At 35.6% G+C, this 17944-nt stretch overlaps 1 protein-coding gene across 2 annotated transcripts in view; it reads right to left on the bottom strand.

Moving 5' to 3' along the window:
* Positions 1-17567, bottom strand: part of LOC125659758 (centromere protein I-like) — a 40376-nt gene extending 22809 nt beyond the window's left edge. Inside the window, exons 1-8 of one of the 2 annotated variants that reach the window (XR_008798718.1) lie at positions 17483-17561; positions 10676-10810; positions 10059-10177; positions 6288-6395; positions 2063-2158; positions 1342-1431; positions 787-933; positions 363-530 (exon numbers count right to left, since the gene is read on the bottom strand). Coding sequence is in view for 1 of the 2 variants with exons in the window: in XM_048891531.2 (XP_048747488.2) it covers positions 363-530; positions 787-933; positions 1342-1431; positions 2063-2158; positions 6288-6395; positions 10059-10177; positions 10676-10810; positions 17483-17531 (912 nt within the window). In the remaining variant the exon portion in view is untranslated. Of the gene's footprint in view, positions 1-362; positions 531-786; positions 934-1341; positions 1432-2062; positions 2159-6287; positions 6396-10058; positions 10178-10675; positions 10811-17482 lie in introns of both variants that reach the window. The other variant, XM_048891531.2, reaches the window with a different exon arrangement.
* Between the last annotated feature and the right edge of the window lie 377 nt (positions 17568-17944).

The raw sequence follows: 17944 nt of genomic DNA, 5'->3' as shown, positions 1-17944 counted from the left end.
ACTTTTTCTGGGGTTTGATTGGTCAACACTACCTCTACTTTATCTGGGTTTTGATTGGTCAACATTACCTCTAGTTTCTCTGGGTTTTGATTGATTGTCCCTACCTCTACTTTTTCTGGGTTTTGATTGGTTGACACTACCAGTACTTTTTCTGGGGTTTGATTGGTCAACACTACCTCTACTTTATCTGGGTTTTGATTGGTCAACACTACCTCTACTTTCTCTGGGTTTTGATTGGTCAACACTACCTCTACTTTCTCTGGAATTTGATTGGTCAACACTACCTCTACTTTCTCTGGGTTTGATTGGTCAACACTACCTCTACTTTCTCTGGTTTCACAGTTTTAATTAGTCGTGCCTACCTCTACTTTTTCTGGGTTCTTCAGTAAGGTGTCAATGTCTGGTATCTGTACAAATGGAATCGGCTTCTCCTCCAGCATGGCCTTCAGTCGACTTGACAGCTTCACGGTCAGAGTAGAGTTGCTAGAGTGCACATATGGTATTGGATCAATCTTTCTCCTCTTGGATGGCTGTGTAGGAGGATGGAGAGAAAAACACTGCTTATACAATAAAAACTGCCCCATCAGACACATGTGATATTTGTTTCACTGGACCTTTAATATTTTCATTCTAAACTTCATATCTTCATTACAATTTGCATTGTTTATTCAGATACACTGCATACTCCAACATAAATCAAGGGATGTTTGTGAAACACTGATGCCCTTGGATTACAACAATGTGGAACCACTGAAAGAAATAATCCAGTAAACACAAGGAACTGACCGGAATGCCCTGCAGGCCCCCTGCTGCTCTCAGTTTCTCAGATAACTCCAGCGAGGACCTCATGTGAGAGGTTTCAGCAGCTTGGTTTCGTTCCTGTACGTTTCGGATCACAGCATACCAATATTTGTCACTGGAGGGAAAGAATTGCTGAAATAACAAACATCATTTGTAAATGATATACAAGGCAGGTAACTCTGACAAAACTGGTTCTCCCTCAACACATCTCTCTCTATATAATTGATGTACAAGAAATCCACAGACCTGAAAGTGCCTATACTGATGAAAGGTTTTAAATAACATAAATTATAAAACAGTAAATTATGACATAACTAAATTTGGACTCATCCTAGAGTCAGAAGCCAGAGCTTGCAAATTTCACTTTTCTTTAAAAAAAATTGCAGTTTGCTTAATTCGATAGATAAATCAATTAGTTTTATTTTTAACTTTTCAGAATTATAAAGGTTTTCCGAATTCCAACCAAATATCGTTGATTTTCCCATTGTGAATAGCCTCCTGAAATCAAAAGTTGAAAAAAATTCTGATGTAAGTACATACCTTTCTAGTACTGGGTATTTCTATAGACACCAGATTGGGAAAGTACAATTTGTAAACGGACAATAAACCCGAGAGGTATGGCTGGATCCCCTGTTAAGAATTGAATACAATGAGACGCAACAAATAACACTGTTCTTAAGAATGTTACGTACAGACTGAATATATACTCGATTCTTAAAATCAGAGGTCTAAAAATCAATGTTACATACAGTGTGAATTCATACTAGTTTCTTAAAATCAGAGATCTAGAAATCAATGTTACGTACAGAGTGAATATATACTCGTTTCTTAAAATCATAGATTTAAAAATCAATGTTACGTACAGAGTAAATTTATACTCATTTCTTAAAATCAGAGATCTAGAAATCAATGTAATGTACAGACTGAATATATACTCGTTTTTTAAAATCAGAGATCTAAAACTCAATGTTACGTACAGAGTGAATTTATACTCGTTTCTTAAAATAAGAGATCTAGAAATCAATGTAATGTACAGACTGAATATATACTCGTTTCTTAAAATCAGAGATCTAAAACTCAATGTTACGTACAGAGTGAATTTATACTCGTTTCTTAAAATCAGAGATCTAGAAATCAATGTTACGTACAGACTGAATATATATTTGTTTCTTAAATTCAGAGATCTAGAAATTAATGAGAACCACAAAGTGAATATATACTCATTTCTTAGTTTGAAAACGGTGAAAATAATGTGGCCTACTATTCTAGTTTGTAACTCCAGCAGCTTTCTGACTCGAAAAAGTCGAACATCCTCCTTTCTCGTCAAATTGTACAGAAGATGACAAATATAGGGGGTCTGAAAAACACAGAAAATATTCCCGATTACAAGTTTGCTGCACTGTGACTAGGAAAATCAAACCTGCGCTCCTGACCTACACAACAATATCAACAGTACTGTGATATTCCTGCAGGCAGGGATTTATCTGCCTATCTTTGCTATTTTGTAGAAATTGGGATCTACAACTTCGAAAGATTGAGAAAAGCAAGAGGCCCATAGACTACGTCGCTCACCTGAGTCACCTTGGCCCATATTTGAAGACTTTCCATATATATTTGCATGTAAAACCTTAGTCCCTATTGTGTCCCCAACCTACCCCTGGAGGCCATAATTTTTACAAACTTGAATCTGCACTATGTCAGAAAGCTTTCATGTAAATGTCAACTTCTTTGGTCCAATGGTTGAGAATTTTTTAAAAAGATTTTCCCTATATATTTGTATGTAAAACTTTCATCCCCTATTGTGATCCCAACCTACCCCTGGGGGCCATACTTTGAACAAACTTGAATCTGCACTATGTCAGGAAGCTTTCATGTAAATCTCAGCTCTTCTAGCTCATTGGTTTTTGAAAAGAAGATTTTTAAAGATTTTTTCCTATATATTTCAATGTAAAATTTTGATCCCCCCTTGTGGCCCCATCCTACCCCAGGGCCCATGATGTGAACAAACCTGAATCTGCACTATGTCAGAAAGCTTTCATGTAAATATCAGCTTTTCTGGCCCAGTGGTTCTTGAGAAGAAGATTTTAAAAGATTTTCCCTATATATTTGTATGTAAAACTTTGGTTCCCTTTTGTGGCCCCATCATACCCCCGGGGGCCATGATTTTCACAAACTTGAATCTACATTATGTAAAGAAACTTTCAGGTAAATCTTAGCTTTTCTGACTCAGTGGTTCTTGAGAAGAAGATTTTTAAATATTTTCCCTATATATTTGCAGGGTTTTTTCAAGGTCTTGATTTCAAGGGCCTGGGCCTTTCCAATTGGGAAAAATAGCGACATTTGCTTGAAATTGGGGAAATTCTTTCATACAAAGAAATGGGGAGAAAACCAATCTAGAGTGCATTAAGGCTTCTTCTGACTTTTAAAGCTTACCTCAATCAAATAAGCAGAGGCCAAAAAATTAGGTTTACTTAACAATTTTGAAGCAAACGTAATCTGTGGGCCTGTGAAGGAGATTTATGAACAATAAGGCTGCCTTGCTTGATTTGTTTTCATAGTTTGGGAATTTCAAAGCAAAAATAACTGCCTTTTAACATCAAGAATGGGCCTTATATCCCCCCCCCCTCCCCAACATGATTCCTAAGAAAAGAAAAACAAAACTGAAGGGGGGGTCTGGGGGGTCCTCCCCCAGCGGGGTGTCAAGGGGCAGCGCTCCTGATCTGGGGGTCCGAAAATGGCTATTTTAACATTTGAAAGCCCCTCAGGAATGATCTCCAGAGACCCATATTAAAGTTGTGAAGGTTTAAAACCAACATCAAAATGTTTACTGAAAACTACATAAAAAATTACAATGAGATGTTTGTTGCAGAGTTGACACAACGCAACGCCTTTCACATTTAGTTTGCGTATATGCTTTGAGATCTGCTCACTATTGACTACCTTCTCCAGCCATTCCCATACATTACGTAGGCCCTTATCGATAGTTTTTACATCGCCACCTCGCTGCACGTGTGCAGACATTGTTTTAAAACGAGATCAGTTACTTAAACAAACTGTTGATTGGAGAAACCGAATAGCGAGACGACGATTCAACCAATGAACAATCAGAAGACATATATAACTTGAGGAAGCATTTTACAACAAGTAAAACCAGCATCAATAACGGAAAATTCCGGAATACTAACAAAAGCGGATTTTAAAATTTAAAGCGGAAATGAGAAATCCGGAAAGCGGATTTCCGCTTTAAAGCGGAGAAAAATCATGTCTGACCCCCCCGAACAGACCCTAAAAAACTCCCTGATTTGTAGGTAAAACTTTCATCCCCAATTGTGGTCCCATCCAACCCCGGGGACCATGATTTTAACGAACTTGAATCTGCACTATGTCAGGAAGCTTTCATGTAAATTTCAGCTTTTAAGGCCCAGTGGTTCTTGAGAAGATCTTTAAATGACCCCACCCTATTTTTGTGATTATCTCCCCTTTGAAAGGGACATGGCCCTTCATTGGAACAACTTGCCAAAGATGCTTTTGGCCAAGTTTGGTTGAAATTGGCCCAGTGGTTCTGGAGAAGTCGAAAATGTAAAATGTTTACAGACGGACAAAAGGCAATCAGAAAAGCTCACTTGAGCTATCAGCTCAGGTGAGCTAATAAAAAGTGAGGGAGAAACAAAAAACAAAAACCCACGTATACTGTATAAGTGCTATTTTTAGCGAGATGCAAATTTAGCGACTATTCCATAAGTTATGGGTATATATATATTTATTGAAAGTTAATTTTAGCGAATTTCTAATTCCAAAAAAGATAGCTACATGTATTACATCCGATATGGAATAAATTGTTTGCGATATTCAATTTAAGCGATCTCAACACTCTAGCTAATAATGACAATATTAAATCCTCACTAAAAATTCTGCTTATACAGCATTTATTACATGCCTCAATTCTGCAGACTTTTAGCAGAGTTAACAGATTTCAGGGTTTTACCCATCTTTTAGATTGAAGGGGAAAGACTACAATCATCTGATAATACATGTACTCCATAGTGCTTAGTTTCAAAGATTTATATCCACTCTAAATGCACTGAACATATATTTTGTATGAAATTAATGATAATCCTTACCTACTAGCTCTAAAGTTGGTTTAGTTATTGAGAATAATTAGTGAATCTACATTATAATTAATACAAATACTACCATATAATATACAGTAAGAAAAATGGAGGAAATGCAGGTCATTGAAAAGTTGATGTGTTTCAAGCATTTTAGAAACCATTTCATTGTTGTATACTGCTAAACGATTCCGATGGAGGAGAAAAATAGGACCATGTTACTTGTATCTTTCCAAGGAAGTAAACATGCAAATGTATATCTACTATTCACAAAATTGGGGGGAAATTGAGACTATTTCCAATTGGGAGTGGGACCAAATTTTGGCCCCAAGAAGGTATTGATATCCCTGCAGACAGTGGAGATGGCTACCACTTGTAGATTTCCATGGTTACATCACAAAAGTAGGTCATTTTCAGTCTTCGACGTTAACCGGTGGCCCGATGCCCAAGGCCAGTAAAATCGGGATTGGGCTTCTAAAAATATTTAACCCAGGACTCCGGCGGGCCTTTAAATGTTTTATTGTATGTTTTGTATATATTACAAATAAAGCATGATATTGACTCAGACTTTGTCAGGATTCGCATCGAAAAACGATCAACCATGCTGCCTTTTCTAAAATATAGGGAGGCAAGGGCACTGGAAGTTAATGTAAATATATAGTATGTGCATGTATAAAAAATACACATACTATATTTTACATTAACTTCCAGTGTCAGTGTAGGGAGGGGGCTCATCCGTGAAATTCCAGACCTCACGAGCGTATATATTTCGCAATCACAACCATCAGATCCAAATAAAAAAAACACGGTCGTACAAGGAGAAAAAAGAAACGAAAATTCATGCCGCATTGGACCAAGGATGGGCCTTTGCTAAGATTTAATTCTGGAGAAAACAAAATGTTTTGTATGTGGTGTTTACAAAACAAAGTAGAACATGAGCTGCTGTGGTATCTTCGAGAATAATATGTTGAAAAATAAAATAAGATAATCCTTTTGATTTCAGTTGTTCTCTATGATCATCTTGATATGTATTTTCCTACAGTAGAACATACATGTATCTATAGTGTAGAATCAGCATGCAACACCTTGCAAATGACAAGTAATCAAATTAGAAAAAAACATTTTGGGCCTGTAAAATATTGTTCGGGTTTGCAAAATTATTATACTGGGAGGCCCGAAGGGCCTGTGCTTCACAAAGTTTTTCGTGAAGACTGCATTTTTACTAAGTGCATGTATTTTTTACATGAATATCCAGTATATGTCAGAAGATGTCACATTTCCTGTGTGGAAAAATATAAATACGGATCGCAGAAATAATACGTGTCAAGGTTATCCTACAAATTCACAGTCCTACTCCAGAATGTGTACAGTACTTACCAGGATGGAGTTTTCGATCAGACAGAAGAGAAGATATCCCAGTTTCTGCATTGTTTCCTTTTTCTCAACATAGTCATAGACCGCAATCAGTAGTCTCAGAAGCATAGCCTACAAATAGTCATAGACCGCAATCAGTAGCCACAGGAGCATAGCCTACAAATATTCATGGACTGCAATCAGTATTCTCAGGAGCATAGCCTACAAATAGTCATAGACCGCAATCAGTATTCTCAGGAGCATAGCCTACAAATAGTCATACACCGCAATCAGTAGCCACAGGAGCATAGCCTACAAATAGTCATGGACTGCAATCAGTATTCTCAGGAGCAAGCCCAGGGCTGCCAACATTATAAAATGGAAAATAGTAAGGCGGGGGTCAGGGGGGTGCCTAGGCCGCTGGAGATCTTTTCTGAATAAATATGTAACCTGAGCAATCTTAGGCACATTTCAAATCCAAATTTAATGAATTTGGACATACTAATTGTTATGCATTTTACAACAGCAAAAGATCAAATACATCTTTTATTGATTTTACTTTCTAAAACTTGTGTAAAAAATATTGTTACATAAGTATAATAATATATAATTTTACAGTTACTGTGTCAGTTATTCTGACAATTTTTAAAAGAAATAATTTTAGTTACTGAATTAGTTATTTGGGCAATTCTTTTTTTTATGTCATTTTCGCTACAGCGAGAAATGTTGAAGTTTGTCAAACAGATATTGTACACTTATACAAACTCACCCTTTCTGACTTTGAAACCAATACACATGTAGATGTTTACAGTGTACTTGCATATTGTTCTTTGAATTTCTAGCTCCATTAGGTTTTCTTCTTTGGGGGAGTATTGTTGTTATTTCCATCAACACATGTTTTACGTTTAGTAGCAGCTGCCATAATGTTTATTTCAAAGCATTAAAATGATCGAGACTCTGTATAGATATAGACTATGCAAACAAACGTGGTAACGACTATAGCTTGTTTATTATAAAAGTAAAAACCAATAACGGACAGCTCTAAAAATTTCGAAATGTCAAATAAGCGAAAATCGGAAGATGTACAGTGAAATCGTAAGGCGTATTTTCAGCCCTAAAATCGTAAGCCTTACGCCAAAATCGTGAGGGTTGGCGGCTCTGATAGCCTACAAATAGTCATACACCGCTGTCAGTAGTCTCAGGAGCATAGCCTACAAATAGTCATAGATCGCAATCAGTAGCCGCAGAAGCATAGCCTACAAATAGTCATAGACCACAATCAGTAGTCTCAGGAGCATAGCCTACAAATAGTCATGGACTGCAATCAGTATTCTCAGGAGCATAGCCTACAAATAGTTATAGACTGCTGTCAGTAGTCTCAGACGCATAGCCTACAAATAGTCATAGACCGCAATCAGTATTCTCAGGAGCATAGCCTACAAATAGTCTTGCACCGCAATCAGTATTCTTAGGAGCATAGCCTACAAATAGTCATAGAACACAATCAGCATTCTCAGGAGCATAGCCTACAAATACTCTGCACATCAAAAAGAATAAAAAGGTCCTCCACGAGAACATGAAACAATAGGCCATTGTGTTAATTGTGAATCTATAGAATCTGGCCCTGTGCGACTTTTACAAAACATGAGACTAAATAATTTGTATCCTGAAAAACTGGATTCACAAACAAAGAATGTTTAAATCTTAGGGCCAGAAATGCATATTTTCACCTCTAGTCCTTTGAATGGGAATATCTGACTAAATATTGTTTAAATACATCTGAGTTTCAAAAGTCAGCATGTAGCATACTACCACAACAATATTCAAACACCAATGTTCAAATGCTGCGTCCCCAATTTCGTGATTTTTTTTTCCACAAGTGGTGAAAAGAAATTCAAAAGTGGTGAAAATATTTTTTTCTAATAAATTAAATGTAATAAGTATGATCAGTGTCTTGTGTTTTGTCATCTGTTTGTTAATTCAGTCAAGACAATTTTAATCAAATCATGTGACAGGAAATTCTGCATCACTTTAATGCATTACAGTAATCCAGCAAAACAATACTCTCAGTAGGGCTGGGACGATTCAGGGTTAGCTCGATTCGGTTCGGTTTCGATTCAGAACAGCACGGTTCGGTTATTTTCGATTCGGTTCATGTTAGGTCCAATTTATCTAATGACACCACAAGAATTAACAATTTTAATGAGTAGCATATTTGATTTGATTTAATTCAAGTTATATAACTATATGTTGTCATTTGTAAACATCATATCTATTCATAATGGCATTTTATAACTTTGATAGAAAAAAGAAAACACTGACAGTCTATCAAAATTTGTTATATTAATGTGCTGCATAAGTTTTGGATTATTAAACAAATCTATAGTGAATCTAAAATGTATATGATATTGTTTTCATTGATATGCAAAAATTCAACAATTCTATCAATTGAGAGTCTTTGAAAATCTCTCCTTTATTGATTTACTTCTCTCATGTTAACTGTCAAATCTGTGTTATTACCTACGATGTTGATTTCACTCCACCACTGACAGAAATGCTATATGTCATGTAAAGATATACTGCAATGATCTTACGGACCATATTCTATTGGTATCTGAGTGGTGAAAATGCTAACTCTTAACACAGTAGTGATTTAAATCTCCGTTGCATAAAAAAACACGTTTTCAACATCACTCGGACGCCATATTTGTTGTTTTGGTGTAAGTAAAATCTAAACCGAACCGAAATCCGGAATTTGTAATCGGTGCATCGAATCGAATGGTATGAATCGCGGTGCACCGAAATTTTCGGTGCACCGCACAGCCCTAACTCTCAGGTAATCTAGGGCTGAAAATAATCATGCAATGCAGGATAACGGACAAGTAGTGTGGTAAATTAATTCACAATTAAAGGTCTTGTTCATTAGACTCATTGTCTTCAGATGATACTTTGATAGATGGTATATATAATAGCTGTACTTTAGTAGCTGGTATATATACCTGTACTGTGGTGAATGGTATATGGACATGGACTGTGGTAGATGACAGGTATATATACCTGTACTGTGGTAGATGGTATGTGTACCTGTACTGTGGTAGATGGTATATATACCTGTACTGTGGTAGATGGTATGTGTACCTGTAATGTGGTAGATGGTATGTACCTGTACTGTGGTAGATGGTATGTGTACCTGTAATGTGGTAGATGGTATGTACCTGTACTGTGGTAGATGGTATGTACCTGTACTGTGGTAGATGGTATGTGTACCTGTACTGTGGTAGATGGTATATATACCTGTACTGTGGTAGATGGTATGTGTACCTGTACTGTGGTAGATGGTATATATACCTGTACTGTGGTAGAAGGTATGTGTACCTGTAATGTGGTAGATGGTATATATACCTGTACTGTGGTAGATGGTATGTACCTGTACTGTGGTAAATGGTATATATACCTGTACTGTGGTAGATGGTATGTGTACCTGTAATGTGGTAGATGGTATGTGTACCTGTAATGTGGTAGATGGTATATATACCTGTACTGTGGTAGATGGTATGTACCTGTACTGTGGTAAATGGTATATATACCTGTACTGTGGTAGATGGTATGTGTACCTGTACTGTGGTAGACAGTATTTACCTGTACTGTGGTAGATGGTATATATACCTGTACTGTGGTAGATGGTATATATACCTGTACATTAGTAGATGGTATATACCTGTACTGTGGTAGATAGTATTTACCTGTACTTTGGTGGATGGTATATATACCTGTACTGTGGTAGATAGTATTTACCTGTACTTTAGTGGATGCTATGCTGGCACACGTATAGGAGAATACCATTACTACAGCTCTGTCTGGAAACACGGAGGCAGGAATCAGACATTTTATCAACTTGCAGCTCAATTCATCACCTGATAGGGAGAGAAGGAAACATGTACATATCAAATCTAGGTAGAATTACAAACATTAGAAAATTGTATAGTAAATATCAAGAGATAAGTATGAGAGTTGGCTTTGGAATTTTTAAAATTAATATCAACATAGTAGATGCAAATTGCTATTTTGATTTAATATCGGACACTGTCAGTGAGAAACATCCTGATTTTATATTTCTTTGCTCTCCCATGACCACGATGACCTAAATCAAAATTCTGTTTCTTTTCCCTTTAATAATCAACTCATGATAGATGCCTCGAATCAAACAATTTATTTGGTTGTTTCTAAAGAAAATGTACATCTTGTGAAATTTGCTTTTTTTCTGGGATTAAAATCTTACAACACACTCGATTATAGATTCAAATGTCACATTTGGTTCAAAATATTTTTATCCTATCTACCAACCCATGGGTCAAAGTGAAGGATTGAAAAATGGGAACAAGCATTACAATCTAAGCTTAACATCATATTACCATGACGACCACTTGCTGCTACGTCAGTAAGTGCAATGATGTCATCAGCAGAAAGTCCTTTACTTTTGGAAACATCTTCCAGCGTCTTCAGGGCTAGAGACAGCTGAACATTCCCTCGCTTTTTTATTTTCTCCTCTGTAGAGAAAACATCAACATGTTAAAAAATTTATTTCTTGGATATTCAAACTTTAGGAACAACCATTTGGGAAATGCTATGTTAAATGGTTTTAAGGAAGTTAGCTCCTGAGCTTTTGAGTTCAACTGTTCAGGATGCTACAACTAAGTATTCACTGGTTCAATACTGATCCCATTGGTGCAAATATATTACACATCTATTGCTGAACCCTATCCAGTTGAAATTTTTTGTGTCAATTCAAGTTTTGAAAGGGTTTGACAGGGACTATATTTTGTGGCAGAAGGATTCACTAATCAAAACGTTCTAATTCTGCATGATATTACAGTTTCTGTTTCATCCAATGTATCGTCTATTTTTATACCCCTATACATGTATTTCAGTTTTATAATTTATGATACAGGTAGTTGAGACTTGGAACTAGTTCAAATGTTGTAATTTATTAACTTGGTTGATATATTTTTCCAAACAGAATTAATTAAAAAATTTGACCTCCAACCCCCACTTTTTAAAGTTGCATTTCAAATTGGAAGACAAGACCTTGAAAATTATGTAAAATTTTAGAAATTGACATTACTCCTAATATGTCCTTTTAAACTCTCAATTTTGATATCATGAAGTTTTTCGTATCTCAAGTGCAAAAAGGTCATTATTTATTTCTTTTACTATTATTTTCTTTTTTTTTTTATCTGTAGTGTTAAAGGACATGATTATGTATCTATTTTAAGTAATGATTGATTTGTGTTGCTTATGTTGCATTGACACCAACAGAAAAATAAAGTGCACCGCCACGGCACATGATACGCCCGTCACATATTGTTAACAGTATAGATTGTACCCATTAAAACATTTTTTTTTTAATATCACCTTAATTAAATGTCACAGTGACCTTAAAGTAGGATGCGCCACACCTTCTACCTAAGATGCATTAGTTGACCAATTTTGGTGTTTCTAGGTCTAATAGTTTTCAAGTTATGAGCCGGACAAGTTTTTGCCATATATGGCCATATCTTCTTAATGAAAAGTCACAGTGACCTGGTTTTAATGTGCGACACACCTTCTACCCAAGATGTATCTACAAAGTTTGATGATTCTAGGCCTTGTAGTATTTAAGTTACGGGTCGGACACGAAAAAGCTAACAGACGGACGGACATGAACGCCATACCATAATATGTCCTGTCTTAAGACGGGCGTATAATAAAGTTTAATTGAATAAATTTTAAGTGCAAAAAGGTCATGTTTAGAACACGATAGCTCAATAACAAGCATTGCGACCCCAATTTTTCTTTTTAATTTCCTAATTCTCCTTCAATGTAGAAATAAAAAATACACTTCCCAAAAAATTGACACTACTCCAAATGTCAGGTGCGAACCTCTTTAACTGTTTATGACAGAATTAGGTTGAGGTGTCGTATTGTTCAGAATGAATTCACAACATGAGAAAATGGCATAAAGATTTAAACAATAACTCGACAACATCATGTTTTCTATGTACGTGTATATAGTGCACCTTATGTGTTGCATCATAGTTTGAAGAAATTGAACTCATTTGTTACAATTTATGCTTTCTTGAGAACTTGACATGAAAACTGTTGTTATTTATCTTTAAATTTTAGACAGGTGTGAATATCAGCATCTTGAATACTTAATATGACGAATTCGATAGCCAGTCCTGGACATATTGAATATAAAAACGATGAAAGAACTTCAGATATCTCAAATATAACAAGTCAAGTATATGCCTCTACTGAGAATCGAAATTTTTTATTTTGAAGGGGGGAAACGTTCATAATTTGTTATCAAAAGGTAAAAGACACCCTACTATTTGTAAAAATTGTCCCTGATAAATTCCTGTGTATTTAACAATGAATTATTCAAATATCAAAACGACATTATCTTGCATAAATGTAATGCATAATTCCAAATTACAAGCATTTTTTTAAAAAACGTTCATATGAACATAATTATGTTGTTACATATTGAGAGGTCTAGTGGCATCACTACATATACATCAGAGCTCCAGATAAGGTGCGTATCAGCGTAAATACTCATTAAATTTTACCAAATACGCATTAAAGTTTAAAATCAGACGAACAATTACGCATTTGCGAATGTAAATACGCTTTACACTCCTAAAGTAATGCGTAGAGGTAACTCAATACACAACTGTATAAGTCTACCGGGTAATTATTATACTTCTTTCTTAAATAAACAGGTAGGGTGCGATCGAAAGCAGATGAAAACTTATATCATAAATCGTAAACGATTGATTGGTGGCACAGAAAATGGTACAGGACAAACGATATATATTTCTTCTGTTAAACTTACTAAGTTTTTACTTAAATGTCGCTCCTGCAGCATTGTCTCGCTAACTATTTGAACGTATTTGCAAGAATGGGAGTCGCGCATTTATTTACCGACTTCCGTCACACATGCACTCGTTTTACACAGATGGAGGAAAACCAATTCTTGGTTAACGGTACAAGGTTAGGGGAATCCGGGGAGAGTAATTTGCAGTGAAAACAAGGTGCAAAAATATATGTTTGTCTAAATTTTAAAAAATGCTATAGAAAGTCACAAAAACTTTAGACTTTGAAACTGATATGTTTTGGTATAAAATGATTTTAGTTTCTCAGTTACAACACTTTAATTTACAATATGACAAATAGATTTGTTGTTTGTTTGGTGCTTATGAAATTTTTTTCAATACTGTACAAACAATCACAGGGGATTCTTATCCATTTTGTTCTCAATATATATGCTAAATATAAATTATATAAATAGATTGAGAACAAAATGAATAAGAAGACCCTGTGGTACAATAAATGATTGTATGTTTACGGGTGAAAATTCTCTGTAGTTCTTTTTATCATAAAGTCCAAGGGTCTTCATTAACATTGGGATTTTGAAATTTATTGTTGAGGTATTTTTAAAATTTTAAATGCCAGACACACAGTCATATGATATCTGATTATATTTAGACTAAGTGATAAAATTCTGTATTAGTGGCAAACAGCAAATATAATCAGTAAATTAACAAAATACTCTTTTGACTTTTCTGAAAAGCCAAATACTCAATGATTTGAAAATCTGACAGGGGGTAAATACTCTTTGTGGTAAAAAATTATCTGGAGCTCTGTACATGGAATATATCAACAAATCCTGAACAGATTGGGAACACCTTCCCCTATAGCAAGATCTTCTCACTAAAATGTGATTAACCCTTCTTTAGCGAGAAAATAAACATTACCAAAAACAAGTGTTTTGCATATTGGATATGAGAATAATGACAAAACCTGTGCAATGCTGAATAAGTGTGACACAAGAATTTCCTCTACAAAACTGATAACGTTTATATCAATGTTGTCGTGCAAGAGGGATGGAGGCCAATATCCAATGCAAAGCAAGTTTTCTTCTTCATGTGAAACTTGAATATACATCAGGGATCGACATTAACTTGTAGCTTCTGACCCTAGTCAGTCTAAAAATAAATATCTATGTTTGGCTTTACAGTCAACCCCACCCAGGGCTCGAAATTAACATATGCCCGTCAGTCTGTGACTGGTTAAAAGTCTGGTGGACTGACATACATTTGTTTTAGTCAGTCCGATGGGACTGGTTAATTTTGTGAAGCAGCATTTTGGAAAATATACTTATAAAATTTTATACCCACATTTGGCATTCTTCGATCTGTAAATATTAAATGAATCTGGTTCGTAAATATAAATCCCTTAAGTGTTACAATATGAGGCATATTGAGTTAAATTTCATTTTAATAACATTAACGGACTATGTTTAATTATTTCTGGAAAACTGTTGGACTGGTAAATTTTTCTGCGGACTGGTTGAAATCATACCCCATCAGTCCGTCTGGACTGGTGACATAAAAAGTTAGCTTCAAGCCCTGCCACCTGCTCAAACATCTGATTCTGTCCAATATGTCCAAATTGCAATTTTTTTTTATACCAAAATGGAAATTTAATAGGGAATGGTTGAGATTAGACTCTAAATCGGGCTTGATGTTTTGTGACATCTGCATTTCGGCTAAGGCCACTGATAAAATGTGTTGTGTTTCCGCTAACCCGACCGACCCTAAATTATAGCCCCGACCCTAGAATTTTTTTTTCGATATTTAAATAAAAAAATCGTCATTTTCCCGGAAAAAATATATTCCCGGTTCTTGGTTTTCGGTTTAGTTAGACATTGAGATGAAGTCATTCAAACGCTTTAATGATATACAAAATTGCATGGTATTGTGTCAAGCGTTTAAACAACATTGATAATGTTTCTAACTAACAGCATGGATGTTGGTTGACCCAGTGGCTAGTACCTCCATGCGTGCTCACGCAACGATGATTTAACAATTGAAGTTAACAGACGGACAAGAGACTCTGCCAAGTGTCATGTTTTCATAGAAGACTTTCTTTTGTTAAAATTGCCAACTCCTATGTTGTTTTTAGACGGTGGCTATTTATAGCCATGCACTGTCTTATGCTATCATTTCAACGGGCATTAGACGGGGACCCTAGTTTTATATGGAGGTCATGATGCAGATTGACAGACATGAATGTCCAGTCTGTCAAATTTGTATGCACATCCTTGGTTTCTGCTGCAGTTCTAACTGAAAACACTATGAAAAAGGCCGCAAATAAAGTAGTGAGCTCATCCGAGTTGTTGATGGCTGGTGAGAGCCGAGAGGAAAAAAAGATGTGCAGATTGTTTTTAAAATAAAAATTTATGTCCGGTAAAAAGTTTTAGCTGGAAGAGAGTTGGATCCCATTAGGATAAGTGGGATCTGCCCAGACTGTCTTCCTACCCTTGTTCCATTTAGATTGTGAAAATACATTCAGAAATGTATTAATAAACTTAAAATATGTTAATGATGTTGATATTTTGGTGATGATTTAATATATTTTTTCAAAACCATCACATTATTTTCCTGTCAAAAATATCCAATAGAAGTATTCCTATGACAACCAATCTAAATGTAGAAACAATATATCTGGTACTTGTAGAGCATAGTGGCATAGAGGAGTTAACTTTTGTGTTTTATGCTAGATATGTTTCATTGAAAAATATAGTTTCTTATAAAACATCTGGAAATAATCCTCAGCCAATAACGGTTAAATGTTATGATTGAAAGTTTATTTGCAATTCAATTTAAGCAAAATTTTATTTTGAAAGTATAAAATTCAATAGAACATTTAACTTGTGCAGTAATTGGGGCTATACGGACCGTGGATATCGGCCTGGATAGCTCAGTGGTTAGAGCACCTGACTAGAAATGCAGGGGTCCAGCCAAAGGTTTTCTCCTTCCCATACTACATTTGGTGCCGTTGACCACCCCTAATGGTGCAGGTTGGCCTGTCAGGGGCGAAAGAACCTGGGTTGATATATTGAAAGACAATTATAAAATTATAATTGATCTTAAGGAAGGAGGAATGTAGTAATTGGGGCTATACGGACTGGATATCGGCCTGGATAGCTCAATGGTTAGAGCACCTGCCTAGTAATGCAGGGGTCCCGGGTTCGATTCCCGGTCCAGCCAAAGATGTTCTCCTCCTTTCTATACTACACTTGTTAGAGTTTACAATGTTTTTTGCATACTCTGAAAAAATAAAATTTAAAAAAAAATAAAATTTATTTCCTACCTACCTACCCTATCTTTTTCTGGAACGTTAGCGGAAACTCAACAATTTTTATCGTTGGCCTAATGTACACAATGTTTCACTGAGGGGTGCAGCATCATGAAGACAGAAGTTTATGTTTATATGATTTATTATCTGATTTTTGATTTCCATAATAGAGTTTATCAAACAAATTAACTTATTATTTCAGAAAGAAGTGTTTAGGTATGGTAGCTGGACATGATAAGTAATGTAACTGATTCAAAATGCTAAAATAAGTGTAATGAATAAAATAATATATGATATGATGGAAATAATTGTAAAGCATGAGATTATTTGCATCGTGTTGCACCCCGCAAAAGTGGCGAAAGGGGATTTTGGTCCAGTGGGAGCACTGGTATCACCAATCGACACAGAGATAATTAGAGTTGCTGGATGACAGGCTTACCAGAGTCTAACTATTTTGGACGATGAAGATTTTCATTCGGACAAGTAAGAAAAGTTAATATCTATCCCTGTATGTACCCCAGTACTCGGGCGTTTTTCTCGGTTGCACGGACATATACATCTATAACAGACATATTGTAATATTCTGTATTTAGTTTCTTTTTTATGTCAGCATGTTCCTGCTATCGATTTTGACTTTCTTCTTATGCATGTTGTGCTTTACTTGTTTGCCCTCAAACACAGGAGTTCGAAATTTTAACAATGAAGTCACTAATTTCACTCGATCAGCTGTCGACAGACCAAACCATGAGCTAGGGTTATTGATTCCTTACCTCGCACTTGTGAAGATGAGCTTGGTCAATGAAGTCAATTTTAATGACTTTATTGATAAATTTCGAACTCCTGTGTCTTAAGGGCCCCAACATCTCTCGTTAATTAAGGCACAGGAGTCGGCAGTTTTCTCTGTTTACAATGAAATCAATTCGCGAGCGTAACAATTACAACTTTACAGTCCAGTGAGACTATCTCGTTATTGGGGAGATATTGCCAACCTACTAAGCTAAAAGGAACATCGAACTGAAATTCTAATTCTTACTTACCCCTAACAAAATAATCTATTGCATCGGTAACAGGTTCTTCCTGCCCCATAGTCAATCCGTCCCTGCTAGCTATCTCGTATTTTCCCGCGATAGGTGGCGCGACGTTAGAGGAACTGGAGAAGTCGTACTATAACAAAGTCGATCTAATGTCATAAAGATAGCTCTTGAAAGATCTATTCACTTATTTTAATTGATTCCTCTTGTCTAGGAGGCTTGGAATTATATTTGAAGTTGTTATTGACTTTGAATTTTTCATCCTCAATCAACATAGCTTGTAGGTGATAATCCTAATCGGATTATCATTGTCGTTTCAATTTTAAATTTAGTCCAGTCAAATTAAAAATTAAAATGATGTATAAGTAAAAAGGAATATCTGATCAAATATCCACCGATTTCTATCGAGCCGTTTCAGAGAATTCAAAATAATTATTTCGCGTGATTATTAGGTGACACTGATAGGTA

Source organism: Ostrea edulis, chromosome 9 (assembly GCF_947568905.1).
Source record: "Ostrea edulis chromosome 9, xbOstEdul1.1, whole genome shotgun sequence".
Lineage (NCBI taxonomy): Eukaryota > Metazoa > Mollusca > Bivalvia > Ostreida > Ostreidae > Ostrea > Ostrea edulis.
The sequence above is the reverse complement of the archived record's forward strand: the minus strand, read 5'-3'. Positions and strand labels throughout refer to the sequence as shown.